The 19,237-nt window shown below is 36.3% G+C and overlaps 2 protein-coding genes across 2 annotated transcripts in view; both read right to left on the reverse strand.

Moving 5' to 3' along the window:
• Positions 1-1,031: 1,031 nt before the first annotated feature.
• The window catches only part of LOC108374553 (prolyl 4-hydroxylase subunit alpha-2-like), a 19,914-nt gene continuing 1,708 nt past the window's right edge, over positions 1,032-19,237 (reverse strand). The window contains exons 2-4 of the mRNA XM_017630530.1: positions 1,809-1,964; positions 1,558-1,714; positions 1,032-1,302 (exon numbers count right to left, since the gene is read on the reverse strand). Coding sequence (XP_017486019.1) covers positions 1,047-1,302; positions 1,558-1,714; positions 1,809-1,964 — 569 coding nt within the window. The 3' untranslated portion in view covers positions 1,032-1,046. The remainder of the gene's footprint in view (positions 1,303-1,557; positions 1,715-1,808; positions 1,965-19,237) is intronic.
• Positions 7,326-10,183, reverse strand: LOC108374551 (uncharacterized). The gene is made up of 2 exons (XM_017630529.1): positions 8,049-10,183; positions 7,326-7,975 (listed from the first exon to the last, which is right to left on the reverse strand). The coding sequence occupies exons 1-2, from the start codon at positions 9,618-9,620 to the stop codon at positions 7,640-7,642; spliced, it is 1,908 nt and encodes a 635-aa protein (XP_017486018.1). The 5' UTR covers positions 9,621-10,183; the 3' UTR covers positions 7,326-7,639.

The following is a 19,237-nucleotide window of genomic DNA, read 5'->3' on the forward strand; positions in this document are numbered from 1 at the left end:
GATATAGACATAGTGCAGCGAATTAAAATTCAGCGGCTCCGCTGGCTTGGCCATGTCGTTCGGATGGACAGAAACGATCCTGCTCTGAAAATATTCAACGCGGGCCGCGATGCTGGGAACAGAGGAAGAGGAAGGCCTCCTCTGCGTTGGAAAGACCAGGTGGAGAAGGACTTGGCTTCACTTGGCATTTTCAATTGGCGTCAGTTAGCACAGAAGAGATATGACTGGCGTGCTGTTTTGGACTCGGCCAAAATCGCTTAGGCGGTTACAGCGCCAAATAAGAAGAAGAAGAAGAATACATACATATGTTCATATGGCATTTGCAGATACATCCCAGTGCGAAAATGTAATGTATGGTAATCAATCAGTAAAAGACCCCTTTTCACATTCGAAAATGCATTTTTCCTCCAGGGCGATGTCCTAAGAGAAGTGGGGCATTCAATTTTGCATTACCTAGTATCGAGAAACGAATGTGATTTAATATGAAATTTTTGAGACTTCTTGAATACTGATTACATATTAAACAGTAATTGGATGTAAAACTCATAAGAAATACATTCGATTATTTATCACGATTGGAATGCATTACTATTCGCACTGGGATACTATGTACATACATATGTAGGTAAATATTATAATGTGCCCAAACACAAATTTCTATTGAAGAGTTGTGATTTGAATTTGTTCATTATCTACACCCTGTGCCGCTATAACATAAAATTGCATACTTTCAGGCTTTTCTGCTTGCGATCACTCTTTGTGGCCTTTTATTAACGTGTTATTAGGTGTTAATTTTCCAACAACAAAACGTATGCTTGATTGCTACATAACTACTTTGCACCTTAAATGCCTCAAACAGTGAGTACCATTATTACTTTAGACATGCATGACAGAGTTTGCCTCCTTTGACAGTTAATTTTAAAGTTGTAAAATTTCTTACAAGGCGAATTCGTAAAAGGTGGTGTTACCGGAACTGCTGATTTCAAGGCGAACTTTTACTGTTTGTCAAAATAATGTGTACGTTTTAAATTTGTTTGTACAGTTTGTTAGTGTAGTTTTTGTTTTTGGGCTGTCGCTACCACCTTGTATAAATTCGCCTTGATTTCTTGATTACCTTGTTTATATGTGGAAAATGCGAGGTATTCCAAAATATCGGCCCGCGTAAAGGTTTGAGTTTGATTCTGAGGTTCCTCTTGGAGTCGAGTCATTGCCTCACTCATCCAGAGTACGGTGTGATAGTAGTCATGATTGACGTACGATTGGCGTCCCAACTCAAAGCAGTCATCTGAAGACATTGCCGTGCTGGAAAACAGAAAAGGAAATGTGATGTAACCAGAGTCTCCTAACGTAAACAAAAGGATTTTCAATGTCTAGGGAAATTAGAAGAACTTGTGTAGAATAAATATTATCAATTGCAAGGAACTTCAATGGGAATCATTCAGATCCATTGCGCAAATCACAAATAAGCAGACAAAACTTTGCGATCACCGATTACTTCGAAATTTTCTACTTCATCTTCCTACTTACACATGTCTCTTTCATGATAATTATCCTTACCTGTATTGTATGCCATTAAGCATGCCACGCGCCACACTCGATGTGTCCAGTTTGTAGGTGTCCTGCAGCCGCATCAACGCTACTGCAGCTCCATTCAAATCTTCATCGGATGGGAATTTCAGTATGTGGCGGTAATTCGTGATGTTATTCAGAAACTCTAGAACAGGAAAACGGGGTTGCGAAAAACGAAAAGAGATTATGTAATCAAAGCATGAGTGTACATGTTTATGTATGTATTAGATAAAACCTACCGACGCCTACATCGTGCGCCATTAAATTCTCCACTTGTCGCCAGTCGGTGGTCAGTCGTTTTGTCAGCAGGTAAGCGTTTATTGGATTTGAGACGTAGGCGGACATATCCGCGGCTGCGTCCTCGTGTTCTCTTTGGTATTCACCCAGCTTACTGTAAAGAAAGAAAGAAATACATACGTATCTATATTCATATATGTAAACACGGAGAAGACACATACATAACAACAAAAAGCATATGCACATATATGAAAAATTTAGACTTAGCGTCATAAACAGATGCAATTTAAAATTGAAAAAAAAAAATTTGCGAAAAGTTTAATATTTTATTTTTGCAATCAGCCAAACTTACTAGGCTGCAAGAAAATAAGAATGTAGTAGAATAAGGCCTAGCTAGGTATTGCAAAAAAATAACATAAAATAATCGATGATTAATCACAAGCCAAAAAAAATCAATTGCAATTAATTGCAGTTATTGAGAAATAATCGATCAATCGAATTCTTAAGGGCACTGTTCTACAGTGAGTATTCACAAAAAAAAAATGAGTATCCATAAAAAATTCGAATTCTTGTTAATTAGCCTTAAATAAAATAAAGCGAGTATTAACCAAGTTTGCAAAAACAAAATTATTGATCAGCGTTTCGTTGTCAAGTAGTTTCATTGCTCCGTGGCTGTAGCTCCAGCTTTTGAAATGACAGTATTTTTTCGAAAGTCTGTAAAGTTTTAGGTGAACAGTTTTCACTTCCTCCCAAGCGTCGATGATATTCGGCTTTAGTTCTTGGATTTGACAATTTAAATAATAACTCATTTATTCTTGTGGGTGACGAATGGGAGATCATGATCTTTTCGCCTTCGTTTGTGTACAAGAGATTTATGAGGGGCCCAAAGATCGAGCTCATTCCCATTCTACTGATTGTAGTGATAGCTGCGCACATTATTTCATTTCGCAAGAGCTTCATTACTGAGGACAATGCTAACGGATCTTTGAAATGAGTTTTTTTGAACCTCGGGTCGAGTAAAGTTAGAACAGCTAGCAAAAAAGAATGTTCGATGGATGGATTTTAGATAACTAGAGAATTCATATTTCTTGAAAATATTTTTACGATTATTTTACAATTCATCGATTAATCATCGATTAATTTAATCAAATGATTGATTAATCGCTGCCATCCCTAGGCCCAGCCAATAAGGAAAGTAAGTATTTCTTTACATACATCACAAGGGGCGTGATTCCCTTCTTCTCTGGTACTTGTAGCTAATGAATTGCTTAAGAAATTTGAAAGATAGACTGCAAAATTAGTTTCGACGCAGAAGACATGGCGGTGTTGGGGACTGTGAATAATTCTCTAAAGGTGATACAACACAGGACTATTCAATCGAGCTTTGTGGTAAATGAGCATAAAACAGACCCATGTGCATTGCTGAAGGAAATATGTATGTATGCATAAGGCCCATGCATGGAATCTCTCGAAATTGTTTAGCCCAGAACTGACTAAAAAGATGCACGGAATAGTGATCTTATACAGTAAAATGCAAAAAACGCAAGCCACGTTTTAGAATATTAAGTTTAGATCCATGAAAATAGTTCTAGCTATTACTATGGAAATCTCATTGCTAGCTCTGATGCAATAGCATAAGGGGAAAAAACATATGGCGTTCATATTTTGGCTACGTGGTTGGTCGAGCGCCCTCCAGTTTGTGGTGTGCGTCGTGATAAATTTCGTAACACAAGTGGAGAGGGCTGAACTTTTACGTCGTTACCGAGCGCCCGATGGTTTTCGGAAAACCATGGACGACCTGTGTTAGAAAGTTTTTCTTTGTCTAATTTTAGTTGGTGCTTGGACAACGGATCGATTATAGGTCCTGCAGGGTGGTAGTATGCATCTAACCGCATCGAGGAAACCGCTATTTCTTAAGCTTACTTACATATAAATATGATACGTACTACATGGTTTAGGGTCAGAGAGCGTCCCAGACTAAAGCCGAAACTGAGTGCATGGTGATTTTTTCAAATAAATAACAGCTTAATACAAATTTTAGAAAAATGCAACATATTTCCATAAAAATTTTGAACTTTTTAATCTAAACTCTAGGATATGCAGTTGCATGCCTAACGAAATTTTAGTAAAATGAGTGCAAGTTTTAAACAGCGGTATTTTATATAATTTAATTAATTTATAAAAACTGCCGTTGATTTTTTTTTAATTTATGTACATCAAAAAGGTGTTCTTCTGACCTAAGTCCAGAGAGTGGGGGTTGAAATGGAATTTCGAGTAAACAAAATGGATCCAAAACTTCCGTCTTAAGGCCTTTCACGTAATGAAATTTTTATGTCGACTTTGTCTGTTGGCCGTCACTATATGGGTTAAAATCACAAAAGTTTTTAAAAACTCTGCCAATTTGTCCTTATTCTGTGAATACAAGTGAATAAATTGCAGAGAAATCCGTATATCCACACAAAAATATAACAACCGAATTGAAACCAAAGCTCTGGAAATTATTCGTGACTAAAATTCATTTGACTTCAAAACCTTTATTCGCATTGTATTATATTGACAAACAATAAAAGTATCTTACATATGTACATTTGTTTATTTAAATGCAGCGGAACCCATAACTTTATTACTAACTTCAAGTCTTCTAAGATTGAACAAAAGCTGCGATAAGTATACCTTATGAATAGCTAAAGTGTGCACTTATACATAAGCTATCAAATAGTTTTCAACAGGAACGTGAACCGGGTGAAAATTTGCTTCGAGCCGTTTATTTCCTTTGAATTGGTTCGTTAAAAAGATTTTTGTTTTTTTTTGGTTTTTGAACCGGGGTTTTGGTTCGGTTTAACAGTTCGGGAATTACAAAAAAAAAAGATGTATATTTGTGTTAATTTATTCAGTAAAAATCCAAAAAGAAATACATACAGTGGTCGAAAAGTTATAGCCGCGAACATTTTGACAAGTTTTAACATATAATTTTTTTTTTGTTATTTAATTTGGTTATTTTTTTTATAAAAATGTAGTTCATTCAACAAAGCCGTGTAGCTGCATGTTTTAAATTTTGTGCAATATTAAAAAAAAATCAAGAAACTTTCGTAAAAATTTCGAGCCTATTAATTAGATTTCATAGAAAGATTTTATATGCAGTTTTGCGGCCGAATGAATTCTAGTAGTAGTAGTATGAAAGACAAGTTTCAAATGACCTAAAATTAGCTTTGATTTTTTAGATTTTTTTTTAGAAATCTATTTAAAAAGCTCGCAATTTTTACGAAAGTTTGCTTAATTTTTTTATTTACACGCTTTTTGCTAACGAGTTAACTATATCTTTATATACAAAAAAAAAAATAAAAAATTATATAACAAAAAAAAAAAATTATATGTTAAAACTTTTCAAAATGTGGTGAGGTTATAATTTTTTCGACCATTGTATATATGTATTAAACCGGACAGAATTTGTATCATCCGTTATACATGGAAAAAAGTCAGATGGTAAATAAATATGGTGTTACCACATTTAAAGAAAAATAAATAAGAAAGTGGAGGGAAAATTGTCCGAAACGGACATTAATTATTTTTAAAAAATGGTTCGATTTTCGGTTTGGATTAAGCATTTGTGGAAAATTCCGGTTCCTTTAAGGGTTAAGTTAATTATTACAAAAAAGCGGTAATCCGGTTCACATCCCTGGTTTTTTAACTGACTTCAGAAAAATAGGAGGTTGCCAACTCGTCGGGATATTTTTCATTTTTTATATGTTACCGAATAACTTTCATAGTATATGAACACTGAAGTCGGCCGTGTTTTTTGCATACTTATTACTTGTAGTATGTATTATTAACTTATTTATGTGACATCAACAATTGATATGAACATAGTTCATACCAGGGACGTGTGGTTAATCAGTTTTCTGATTTACAAAATTATTTCGATTCCGATTAGTCAAAATGTATTTAATCGAGAAATTAGTTACTTTGTTTAATTTTGATTAATTAACTAATCAGGCTTCGATTAATCAACATATTAGCTTTTTAGATTAATCGAACATTCTTAGTACATACTAACAAACATACATATAGTCATGTGAAAAATAATAGGGACACGATATTCTCACCAGTTTTGGCTATACTTCTTTCGGTTGTTTAATGTTTATTATTTTATAAAAAGGCAATTCGTTACCTAACAAACCCCGTATAAATCCAAACTTCAAAACAAAGAAAAATTAGATAAGTTAAACAAAATTTTACAACAAGAACATACTTTAAATCTAGGTGTGCAGTTGTATAGCCCATTTAATTCCAGCTTAACAAAGTGCAAGTTCAAAGTGGGTAAGAAATCGCGTAGATTTTTGATGATTTTTTTCCGCAAAAAAATTTGCACTATGTGGCTTTTGTTAGATAGTGAGCTGTATTTTTATAAAAAAGATAATAAAAATTAAAAAAAACAAACGAAAAATAGCCAAAACTGGTAAAAATACAAGACTGTATTTGCACCCGAAAATTTCAAACTTCTTATTTAGAATTTTGGGTTAAAGTACAAATTTCAAGACGCTAGAAAATCGCGGAGATTTTTTATAATTTTTTTTGCTGATGATGCTAGGCTTTTTCCCCGATACAAATGATATTGTCGAGCATATTTTATATGGTTGTTCTGAATAAAAAGTTGAAAATTTTTGGATGCAAATGTTAAAGTTTTTTGTATTTTCATAATTTTTGTACGGAGTTTGAAATGTGGCGCTGGTTATGTAAAGTGCTAAACTAATAAATATAAACATTAAATAAACAGAAGAAAAATATCCAAAACTAGTCAAAATGTCACTTGACTTAATCAGGTAACCACAAGTTTATGAATACTAAGGGTACCTTTGTTTATAACTAATTACAACCATATAACAGTAGAACCATACATATACAAAACTATGTAGGTATTTACATATGTATGTCCTTTTAATCTCTAAAAACTGGATTGTGTGTGTGCCTCTTTTTCTATTTCGAAAATTTTTTATTTACAGTCTTTTTTCGAACAGTGTAAAGTGATATTCACTTGTCCTACTTATTTTTTGGTATTTTAGCCGTGAATATTATTTTCGAATTACATTTAAGAATCCAATACTCGCACTAGTATAAGTAGCTAAATTTTATAAGTAAACTATGAATATTACGTACATATAACTTACAGCTAAATAAATAATACATTAGATCGCCCCGATGCTGAACTACGGAAAAAATTTCATATGCCCCACTTAGTTTCAAAGATTACTTTGAGAGGATTTTAGCATCTTTGAAATTTTCGTTTTCCCCTTTTTCGTTTTTTATTCGTGACCAAATTTCATGGTTATTGAAAAAGTGTTTAGTCTGAAATTTAGGATCATGGGAAAAATCACCCATAAAAGATTTTAATTTTTATGCTAACCAAAATTGAATTTAGAGTGGAAAAATAGATATAATTGAGTTTACTGGTTGAAACAGATAATTAAGGTCAATGGTATAATAAAGCTAAATTTGCATAAGTGGCTCTTAATTATAATATCTTTTAGCCAATACACAACTTTTTAATATCGCGTTAAAAAATAAACAAAGTTATGACACAAGTCCCTTTCAACTATTTCGGGAAATTTTTATGACGCTGGAATCCTCTCCAAGGAAGCTTTCAAACAATGGTGAGCATTAACCAACATTTTTCTTCCGTATCTCAGGATAATGAACGTACAAACATACATAGATATCTGTGTTCATGCAACTTCGGCGAAAAGTTCATATAGTACATACATACATACATCGAAAGAAATTGTTATTAAAAACTAAATCAACTGTATAATTGTTTGAACAATTTTCTATGCATTATTTAAGCAACATTAACTCGATTATCTGGTGGCGGTCTATAGCACCAAAGTGATCCAACCACACCCAGGCCGATAAAGAAAATCGTGAATGTAGATAGACCCAGTATAATGCCTGTAGTTACATCGTGTAGTGGCAACCCAGGGTAAGGATCTAGCACTAGGATCACTACTAAGCCACAGCATTTGAGCAGGCAGAATACCGTTACGAGAATATAACCAGAGGTGTAGCTGCGATTTGGCAACCATTCACAATGACGCGAACGGAAACCGAGGAAACCAAGCCCCACGCCACTGAATGCGGCAACCAAGCTAAACTGCAGGTAAAATGATTTTCCAAACTGAAAAGTAAGACAAGCGGTATTGATTATTGACACAAATTACATAGAGTGCGGCGGTCTCAGCAAGCCTTACATGCGCAATCATGTAGATAATAAGCGCCGTATTCATACTGCTGCTGATCACAAGCATCAGCGACACGACGGCCAAGGTGATCGCCGCATTGGCCACCTTCTGCGGGTAGGGTGTGGTGCTGTTGGTGGATTTGCCATGGATGCTGCTGCAATCCTCCTCCTCCACCTCCGGGTACGCCTTTGATTGCTGGTGTGGTGTTATGCGTGGCGTAATCACCGCCATGGTTCGGTCGCCTGGCGTTTTCACCGACTCGTAATGTAGACTTTGCGTAGTGCGATCTAAGCGTCGATCACCAGGCGTATAGTGTAATTGTTGTTGGCTGCGATAGTGGTACTTTGTGCGTTGATGCTCTTGCTGGTAGTTTTCCGGTAGCCGCTCTAAGGGCGACAAGTTGCGTGGTGTAACACTACGCGGTAGAGGGGTTTTTCGCGGTGTGGAGAGTAGTTCGTGCAGCATTTTTGTGGCGGCTGGATTCTTCATGGGTGTGCACGGATAAGAGTTGACGCCATTTTGCGCTTGTGCTAGTGCTGGTAGCTTTTGTGGCGTCGAAGTGCGTAGCGTTGTGTTCCGAGACGTTTTCGTGGCGCTAACCAAGAAGTTCTCACTGCGATTCAAATCGGAATTGCTAAGGCACGTTTCCTCCTCCTCATCTTCAGCGTCCTGCATCTGGTCTTCTTCTTCAGTTGGAATTACTGCGTAACGATGTGCGCGCCCATTGTGCATTTGTATAATTTCATGATTGTCGTCAACCAGTTCCTCATCCTCGGCGGTGGGTACCATTTGGTAGCGCTGATTGCTATTCTTATCCACGATAAGGAATGTTTTGCTGCCGAAATCGCTGGAGAAAGCATGTTTTATTTTCGGAGACAATGGCTGTGGTTGTTGTACAGTAGGTATAGCCGCTTTGCTATGGCTAGCGAACGCCGCATCTGCGGATTGACCATGAAACGAATGTGGCTCCTCGGGAAATAAGGCGGGTTCTTCATCGCTTTGCAGGCGCCCTTCTGAACCGTAGTAATCAAGGTTATCCTGCGATTTAGCGTATTGATGGGCGCGAGCGAGGCCCGTGGACAGACCGGGTACAATTGCGTATCGGTTATTTCTATTAGCCGTCGATGGCAAGTCTTCTACTGGTACAAGCGCATAACGGCCAGAATTTGAACGAGTTTCGAAAGCTGTCGATTCGGCAACTGCACTCGTGTTATTGTTGTTGTTGCGGGAATGTGAATACGAAGTGATGGCGAACTGGCTTTTTATAGGGCGTTGTTGTTGAGTTTGTTGCCGTTGATGTTGTTGATGCTTTGGAAGGCGACTTAAATGTACTTGGGACGCCGCTGCCGCCTTCGGACGCTTTTGCATGTTGACCGAGCGAGTCGACATACTTCGTTGCAGACGTAGGGGACCAACGCGGGGATTCGCCGTCGGCACTGCATGCCCGCCATAAGAAATATTAAGACTTCGATTGTAGATGGCTTCTATAGGCTCTTGAACCGAGTCCAATTCGACACCGCGCGTCGGATAAAACTCGCTGCCGTGACAAAATGCCGGATTTGTATAGTTGTGCTGCGACATGGCGGCGCAAAACGTTCACTCTAGGTATTATAATAACGGGCAACTCGGCACTGTTCAAGGTAATGTTTCTCGATGCGTTATTCTTCACTTCACTCGGAGGGGAAATATATATCGTTTAGTGTTTTAAAATATTTTTCGATAAATTTTTATTTGTTATTTTTTATATTAATCTATTAACTGATGGTTCTATTGTTCCCTTTTTCACATCTATAAAATTTTTACATACTTAACCGTTACGAACTTATCTCTCAAAAATTATTTACTTCCGCACGCGACAACTTCTTCCGAGCAACTGCAACGGAGACTCAAGAATGCCAGTAAAGTCGGAAGACCAACTGCCAAAAGCCGAAAGTAAAAACTGCAACCCCAGTTTAGTGCCGTTGAAATAACATAAATGGGTGAGTGTGCATGTGTACATATCGCCAGTCATGTGTGGATGAACGCCTAGCTCCCCCTACGTTGATTGTGCCACAAGGCTGCCTGCTGGTGGTGCGGCGGTGAGCGTACCCTCGGTGTATTAATAGTTGTGCTAAATAACACTGCGGACTGAGTTGTACCGCTGACTATCAAAAACACAAACTCTTGTATGCACAGTATACAATTTTATGTACATATGTATGAATGAAATGGAATATGTATATATGAATGTTGACAGTGCCAAGGCATTTGCTTTGGCGCGCGCTTAGTCGTCTCAATAGGAAACATCTGCTCCTGCAACGGCTGCTTGGTTGCCAGCAGCTTGTTGACGTGCGCTGCCAGTGGCACCAGCTAAGACCGACTCGCATACACACATACATATGTATATCTCCCAACAAAGTACACTCGCATACATACATACATACATACTTATCTACAAATGAATCCAATTTTGAATAAAATCCCAATAAACATTTAGATTTGACGAAAACCACAGGCAGATTGGTATAAAACGCCCCTGCGCAGGAGATTCGAAAGAGGCCTGGAAGGATGGTAAAAAAAACCTTTCCGTGCTATACGCGTCTTAAATACAAAAAGTTTGCTTTAGATACCCAACGAATCAGTTTCTTGACAATGAAAGGATGTTCATATGGGGGAAGGATCTCCAGGCTATAATATTTTATCGTAGGAGGCGAACTACAAATGAGTGACAAGGGCTTCGATATTCAGAACAACGTGGATGGGGTTGCCATTTTAACCAGAATTTTGCTTGATAATGTCTCAAACCTACATAGTGCTCTGAATATTGTCACCAAAAATTGAAGTTATGCGGATACCTTTCTAAAGAAATCAAATATCTGGAAGTTATCCTTGATGAAAAGTTCTCGTAGAAAACTCCGGACAGGTATCTAATGTCTCCAGGACCAACCATGTTGTCGTAGCAGAGTCTGTGGCAAGTTAACTCTGGCTTTTAAGCTAAGCTAGGGTTCATTGCATGAACTATGGCGATTCGTTCTGAAAGTGGAGTGACCAATCAACACGTATGTATTTATGTCTGTATGTATAAGTACAGTTTGACGTCCTTCGCTTTGAAAGCACTCGAGATAACCTAAAATCTTCAGATCGCCTTTAGCTCTTACCACTCATTACATCCAGGAAACGGGATTATCTATTTTTACATCGGGGCATAATGGAATCATGGGCAATGAAGTATTAGATCTTCTAGAGAGGAAAAAGACTGCACAGCGACTGATGAGTCCAAAACCCATCAATGGCGTTCCATGAAGAAGAATAAAGAAAGAGCCGCAAGATTACTGGACAAATGTGAAAGAGATGGACAGGTTAAACCCTGGGAAATATTAACAAGGATAACCAAAGCACTACTTTAACTTGCAATGCATGAAGTAAGATTTTGTGAAGGCTTTTTACTGGGCTGTGCAGGATAATCAAGCGCTGTGGACAGGAAGTGGCTGAGCATAATTTGTGCCACTGTGAAGACCAGGTCCACACTTCGCATCCCAAAATCACCGCACCTCGAAGAGACCAGTATAGAATGCCATTAGTTACCAACTTAAGCATTTTTTATAAGCTGACGACGAATATGTTTTAGTGTGCGGTTGTAGTGTTCGTTGGGATTCCTATTTTATAAGGTTTTATAAATAACTGTGTGTGTGTTTTTTCTATGTCATTGACTCGGGAGGCAAACTCAATTTCGTAGGGTGGTTTTTATGTTTGTATATATGTATTTATGTAGATAAATTCTCAAACTTCTCTCTCCTTTAACGCGATCCACCCCCGGCGCTTGCTTAGCCATGTGTGTTCTTTGTTTACGCAAGCGCAGCCGGCACTTAATAGTCTACGTCCAAATACAGTTTTTAATTGTTGAAGGAAACATAACCGAATATAGTCAGATTTTAAATGTTCCAAGTGTTATTCAGCTTTGTTTGCACAATTAATTCAAAAAAAAAAATATTTAACATAAGCTGACTAACAATTAATAAATGAGAAACGGACTCTCAATCGGAGCTTGAAGACATATATATATATACATAAATATACATACCCTGACGTTTTGACGATTTTATCAGAAATGTGGTACCACAGAGGGGAATTACAAATTTCGAAAAAAAGTTATGGCATTTTTCCGAGTTCTGTATAAAATTAAAAATAATTAGTTTTGTGGTTTTTGTTGTTGAATGTACTGCATTTAAAAAAAAGAAAAATTTGTTACGGAAAATTTAAATAAATTAAATCGTCGAAACGTCAGGGTATACTTCTTTTTGACGCTCACTGTGCACACATACATAGTTGAATACAAAAGCAAAAAAAAAAAATCGGCATTATGAGCAAAGTTTCTACTTCTCTCCACACAAAATCGACCGTTACGATATTTTAATCACAATACGTTCGCTTTAGGGTTCCTCTCCCGCCGCTTTCGCGGTTGCTTTTTCAATGGCAGGCTATTAGTTGTACATAGCTAGGATTTTCTATAGTAAGTTCTGGCAGTATGTTTTTATTTTCATGGGTGGAAATGGCTGAACGCTCTCAAGCTTGGTAAATCATTCAAAAAGTCGTTTCACGCCATCGCTTTGTTAGGAGTGTACTAAGGGCATTTATTTGATCAGTTTGCGCAGCCGTAGGCACGGACGATGCCTCCAACACAATTTGGTGTCGGATTACCGATAGCTAATGATAGCTATTTAAGGGGATGCAGTGATGACAATTACGCAAACATAAATACGGTATTAGAATTTTTTCGGTACAGTTCACTCGCGATAACTTGAATTAGTCAAAACCAATGGAGTGGGAAGTTGTTCATGTTTGCAGATGTGGTAAATGAAGGCGAAAAACAATTCTGCCCCAATAAACCTAAAGCAAGCTCACAAATCTAGTTTGTTCAATAATCACCTCAAGTAGCACACTGGTGTAACTTGGTGTAAATTTGTGAATTTTGGTGCAATTAATCAGATTTATACCGAAATTCGTAAATCTACACCAATTTATGCACCAGTGTGCTACTTGAGACCCCGTTTATACATTCAAATCTTAGATTATTAGTTGTCAAATTTTTTCTGTTTGTCTTTCTCACAGCTCAAGAAAAATTAAATTTCTTCTCTGTGATCACTTATTTTTGCTAAATTAATTTAAATATGTTTTAACTCAATATTTTAATAAAAATAAGTGCCGAATTGGGTGCCATTATTTCATAAAGTATAACTTTTTGAATTATTAAAAAATTAGAATTTTATTTCATTAGCTTATTTTATAAATTTTCGAAAAGTCAATTGAAGTCATATAGTCGATTAGTGGAGGTGATTAATCGACTTTAAAAAACGAAAACCTGAAAGTCGATCCTGAAGTCAAGAATCGATTCTGCGTGCACCTATTCCATCCCTATTGTGTAACTTTTCTTTGAGATCTTACGTATATCGCTTTGCAACAAGTACGTTAATGCCGCTGCACTCACTTTTTTGTAGAAGTATTTTTCTATAAGAACTCGCATTGATTGCCATAAGCACTCCGCAAAGGCGGAAAAGAGCGGCTGACTTAATTCTATGTCGTAAAATGTAGATGATTTGTATGACAACTTTTTATATATAGGGCTATATTAATTTGTTCATGGTAGAGAGTAGCAATGTTAAGAAAAAGAGTGTTCACGCTAAGCGGTGTTCGCGAAAGGCAGTGTTGACATAATGAATAGTGCAAATATAAGATAATGTTTCCACTTCTGTAAGTATTTTTTTTAAATGCTATACTATGTAGGTCTATTAAGAATATTTGTTTGTATTGAATGCTCGGAGCACGAGCCATTGTGCTTAAAGGAGTGGATTTTTTGATTATGTCACTTTATATAACGCGAGCTCACAGCAGCTTCTCTGCAAATCTTTCTCAAATCTACCAAGTATGGAAAATATCTGCCAATAACGGTGTTTTAAAAGGAAAATTTCCACAAACTCGGCGTAATATCATGCAGGACAAACTAAGATTAATTGAAAGATGGATCAAGGTGAAAGACCTGGGTGCTAACCCAGACAAACTCGAACTGTTGCTTTTTACCAGGAAGTACAATATCCCCTCGCTTCATCTCCCTGCCATAGGCATCCGTAGTGGACTGTCACAGATTTCTAAATGAGATGGCTAGCAATCTGATCTTCATTTGGTGTGGGTTCCGGGGCACCTGGATATACTTAATGAGAAAGCAGACGAAATTGCAACAGGTGGTACATCCACGAAAACCACATTATGGTTTGAGTAAAAGGTTTCTAACGATCCGCGTGGTAGCACTAAAGCCAGCGCATATTTAAGAGCAAATATTTTATTTATCGAGCTTTCTATGCATATTTTTGCCAGACCAGATGATAATGGAAATATGATTTCAACGCTAAATTAAAAGCCATTCCTGTAGGACATGCTCTACTTCAGTAAAATCAGTCAAATTTTAATTTTTCGCTAGAGTTAAATGTTCATCACTGAGTACTTTTAAGCAAAGGACGAGAAAAAAGGTATGATCGAAACAAAACATTCGAGAATGTTTTCACAAGAACGAAAGTGAGAACAAAACTGTTGAGAACGTTCTCAAAGGGGAATTATATAACAAAAAAAACCTTAGAAACATTCCCAAGGTGAACAAAGTACTTTTGGTAAGATTTGTAAGAGAGAAAAAGGAAAAAAAGTATCCGGAACGTTTTGGCAAAGAACAAAACGGGAACAAAATTCGAATGAATATTCTCTCCTATAAGAAATAGGGAATTAAGGCCCCAAAAACGTTCTGACAGAGAACAAAACAGTGGAAGCGGTAGCAACATTTTTCTCATAGCGCTGCATTAGTTTGAAATATTTCAAAATTTAAATGAATCAAAACAGAACTGAAAGATAATTTTGCAAATTAAGTCAAACGAAAGACTTAAGGCAGAAACTTTTCTTGCACACAAAATGAAACATTGTTCCATAAACGGACGGTTCATCGTAATTATAAATGTTCTTTATAGAAAAGTTCCCCAAACTTTTCAAACTGCTCTCAATACTTTTGTTCCCGCTTGGTTCTTTTGCAGGAACGTACATATGTAAGTACTTATATGTACGTACAATACATTGCGCTCGCAATATATTCCAACATTTCTTTTGCCGAAAGCAAAGAGGCTTTACATCGAACGTATGTATGTATGTATGTGTTGTGCATATGTTATTTTAACGCAAGGAATGGCTCGTGCTAAGAAAATGTGCAACTAAGATATGAAAGGTATCGGTTTGACAAATCATATCTATTATGCACATACCACATACATACATACATACTTCATAGGTGAAACAGGATCAAGCAACAGCTAGAAAAAGGCGGCACACGCCACAACTGAAATTTCTTAACGTAGCGATAACAGCTGTTGTAAAAATAATAACAATATCGAAGGCAACTATAACCAGTCCGGGTGGAAGATCGACCTGCATGACGAAAGCAATGACAATACATACATTGGAGCAACGGACTCTTGAAGCAGCCGCAGCAGTAGCAGTAAGGACATTGCTATTGGCAATGCGCAGCTGTCAGCTGTTTGGAGTTTATTCGCCCTCATCAGGTTTTATAAGTTTGCTTCCTCTGCGAGTTGCAGCGAGAACAAAAGAATATGGAGTGTCTCAACAAATACATACATGTACTAAGACGACAGGAAATGCCCACAATAATGCCGGTGTGTGGGATAGCGTTGCCAGACTTGTTTTTTTTTAATCAGTACATCGCATTTTTTTGACTCATCAAAATCAGTATTTTTACTACACTTGTATTTAAGTTTACTCAATGGTTATGAATCCGCGCCTACCTGCCATATAACGCATAATACCGAATTTATAAACAAACTCAAAAACTACTATTTGCATGAACATTTTTTTTTTGTATGGGAAGAAACAACAATTTATAAAGTTAGATGTTAACGGCCGCTGTAGTCGAGTGGATAGAGATGCGTATTTCACTACGTAGCACCAAAGTTTCATCCCATCGTTCCATCAGAACGTCCAAAAAGGGTTTTCTAATTGCGGCCGCCCCTAGGCTGGCAATGGCAAATCCCCGAGTACATTTCTGCCATAATAAAGTTTCGCATTAAATCCGGCGTAAAACTGTAGGTCTTTACATTTGTGAAACATCATCAAGACGCACATCACAAACTAGAGGGGAAAAGCTCGGTCAAAGGCTTAGCAAAAGTGTAACCGCCAAAATATTACACAAAAGTAAGTGATTTTGTTGCGGTAAATGTAAAAGCTAATTCTTTGTGCTGATTACAAATCCGAAAGTATAAAGTCTCCATCAGATCCAGATTTTGAGAAAAACGAGGTCAGAGTTTAATAAAAATAGCGTTGCAATATTATAGAAGGCCTAGCAAAAACAAAAACAAAAGGTGATAGAACCTTTCGCTTAGGCTTAAAATAAAGCTACAACTCTCAACTACTATCCAAGAAAATATCATCCCTGCACCTTGAGCTCATGGTCACTAATAGTCATTTATTGAACAATATAAAAATACTAGAAAACTGTGCTATTAAAAAAAAAAAATAATTTTACCAAAATCAGTTTTTACTGTTAAATAAATAACTATAAGTGACCTTAGGGTTAATGTTCAGGGATGACATTTTAAGAGATTGTAGTCGAAAGTTCAAACCTTAATTTGAGCCTAAGTGGCCTTTTGTTTAATTGCGGTGGGTACTCAAACTTCGCACAAAATCAGGTTTTGCTGTTCAATAAATGACTATAAGCGACCAACCATGTCATGGTGCTGGGATGGTATTTTCACAGACATTACCCGAGACTTCTAGCTATAATTAAAGCCTAATATCACTATTGTGTCTTTGCTAGAACTTCTAAAATATTGCCACAAAACGAGATTTTTTAACACTTTGACCTAGTTTTTATCAAAATCTTGAGCCGATGGAAACTTTATACTCACGGATTCGTAATCAGCACCGAAAATTCAATAAAAATCAGCTTTAATATTTGCCGCAACAAAATTTTTTCCCATTTTTGTTCCCCTGTGTTATTATTCGTTATATAACATTTCGAATGGTTTATATGGCCATCTATTAAAATTTTATTGAGTTCTCCAATTTAGACGTTTATGTCCTGTCAATTAGCATTTCGCGTTATATTTTGTGTCAATCAGTATTTCAATATACTTACATCTGTTTATTTGTATATTATATACACATACATACATACACACTATGTGTAAAAAATTGAATCATACTCTAAGTAACATATGTATGTACTAGATACTTATATTACAGGTGCTATAAGGGGTCAAAGTCCAAGTCTTCGAAAAATAAAATTTCTTCTAGTGCAAACAATTTTTTACTGATTTTGAAAAACAGTAATAACGTTATAAAGGTGATTAAATCCCCTTTCTTCCGATGTGCATATTTGTATACTTCGAATATAAAAATTTTAGAAAAAAACACATTTAGAGAAAAAAATATTTTTTTTATAACAAAAATTACCAACCGATTTTTAAAAAATCAGTTAAAATTTTCTGAAATATTAAGTTTTTTATTTTTCGAAGATCTGACTTTTGCACCTGTAATATAAATTTTCACAAAAAAATGTAGATATTACATAAATAAGAGTAAAAGGCGGACCACGTCTGTATTTTTACTTTTTTGCTGTTTATATGCAATAGTTAAAAATAATTTTTTACCAAAGGTGCAATTTCGAACTTCGATGGCCCATATCTCGATTTCGGAGGCTAACTTCGAAAAACGGAGAAATAACTTTTTTTTACTTAATAATAATAATAATAGACTGGCACTTACACATATTTTAGTGTTTGGCCGAGCTTCTCCTCCGATTTGTGGCGTGCGCCTTGATGTTGTCACACAGAGCGGAGGGACCTACAGTTTTACGCCGACTCCGAACGGCGATTGTATTTTTATGAGAAGCTGTGGTTTGCCATTGCCTGCCGAGGGACGACCGCTGTTAAGAAAATACCTTTTTTGGGTTTGAACCCAGGCTTACTTATGACTCTTAAAATAAGTTGGTTTGGTCCAATACCCAGCCGAGTGCTGTACAGTGTTATTAGGTACAAGTTTATAATAAACACAAGGATATATTGTAATTTTTAGTGCCAGGAAAACCTCAAAATTAATTAAATTTATATCTAAAACTTTAATGTATGTATTAAAAAAAGTAAGCAAAGTTAAAAGTAAAAAATTCATTTACAATAGATTAAAAATTAAATTGTTCTTTTAATTTACTTGAAGCAAGCTAGTTCATTGGAACCATTTGGCTACTGCACACCAGATATTCCCTTGAGTTCCTTAAACCCCTTATTTTTTTTTTTTTTTGTAGAATGGTATCCAAATTTTCCTTGATTTTTTCCCAAGTTCACCCTGCACACCTTGAATAGTAGTAATAGCAGTCTCCACAAGATGTACTTGTTCAGCTAATGATTTTTTTCCTTCCTATTTAGTTATTATTTCCGACAAGAAGCTGTAATTTGCATTCATATAGGCTAAATGTGATTCAATCGCTTAGATCTTTAAGAAAGGTTTGAAATTCCTTAAAATGTAGGCAATAATATTTTTCCGCCTCTAACCAGGTTCCCCATCTCGTTAATAGTGGCTGTGGCGAAAGAGCGAAATTGTGATACATGTTCTAAACTTCAACCCGCAAAGCAGATGTTAAAAATATTTTTTTCCCATTCGATGTTAAATCGTCAACATCGTTGAAGCGAGCTCTTACATCTTCGGCCACTCGGTGCATTGCGTCCCAAACAAGTAACGTGCAGTCACTTTGGGTAAAATACCATCAGCGCCTTTGCTGATTTTACCCTAACCGCCAAAAAAACAAAACGTAAGCGACATATTTTGAAAAAACTTTCGTTTTGATGCAGAAATGCCACTAGAGCAAAAAGAAAATTTTGAAGAAAAAATTTCGCTTGCGTTTTTTGGCGGTTAGGGCTCGATATATGGAGCTGCATCAGTGACATATAAAATAATCTTCGACTTTCCGAAATCAGTATCCAATAGTTGCATGGAATCATCAAATGCTCTTGCGATTGTGGAGTGATTCGTCCGTTCTAGACAAACGGCGTTTAATAAAAAATGCAATTAAATATGCATTTCTGACAAAATATGCCTATATATATGCATTTAATAATATTAATAATAATAATAATAATAATAATAATAATAATAATAATAATAATAATAATAATAATAAT

Source organism: Rhagoletis zephyria, unplaced genomic scaffold (genome assembly GCF_001687245.7).
Source record: "Rhagoletis zephyria isolate East Lansing unplaced genomic scaffold, Rhagoletis_zephyria_1.1 Rzeph_scaffold_07829, whole genome shotgun sequence".
Taxonomy (NCBI): domain Eukaryota; kingdom Metazoa; phylum Arthropoda; class Insecta; order Diptera; family Tephritidae; genus Rhagoletis; species Rhagoletis zephyria.

Bases quoted from the DNA above. Each gene is read 5' to 3' on its own strand.
- LOC108374551 (XM_017630529.1), bottom strand. From the start codon at position 9,620: ATGTCGCAGCACAACTATACAAATCCGGCATTTTGTCACGGCAGCGAG. The intron at 7,976-8,048 runs GTAAGGCTTGCT...CTTACTTTTCAG, and splicing joins TTATCTACATGATTGCGCAT to TTTGGAAAATCATTTTACCT.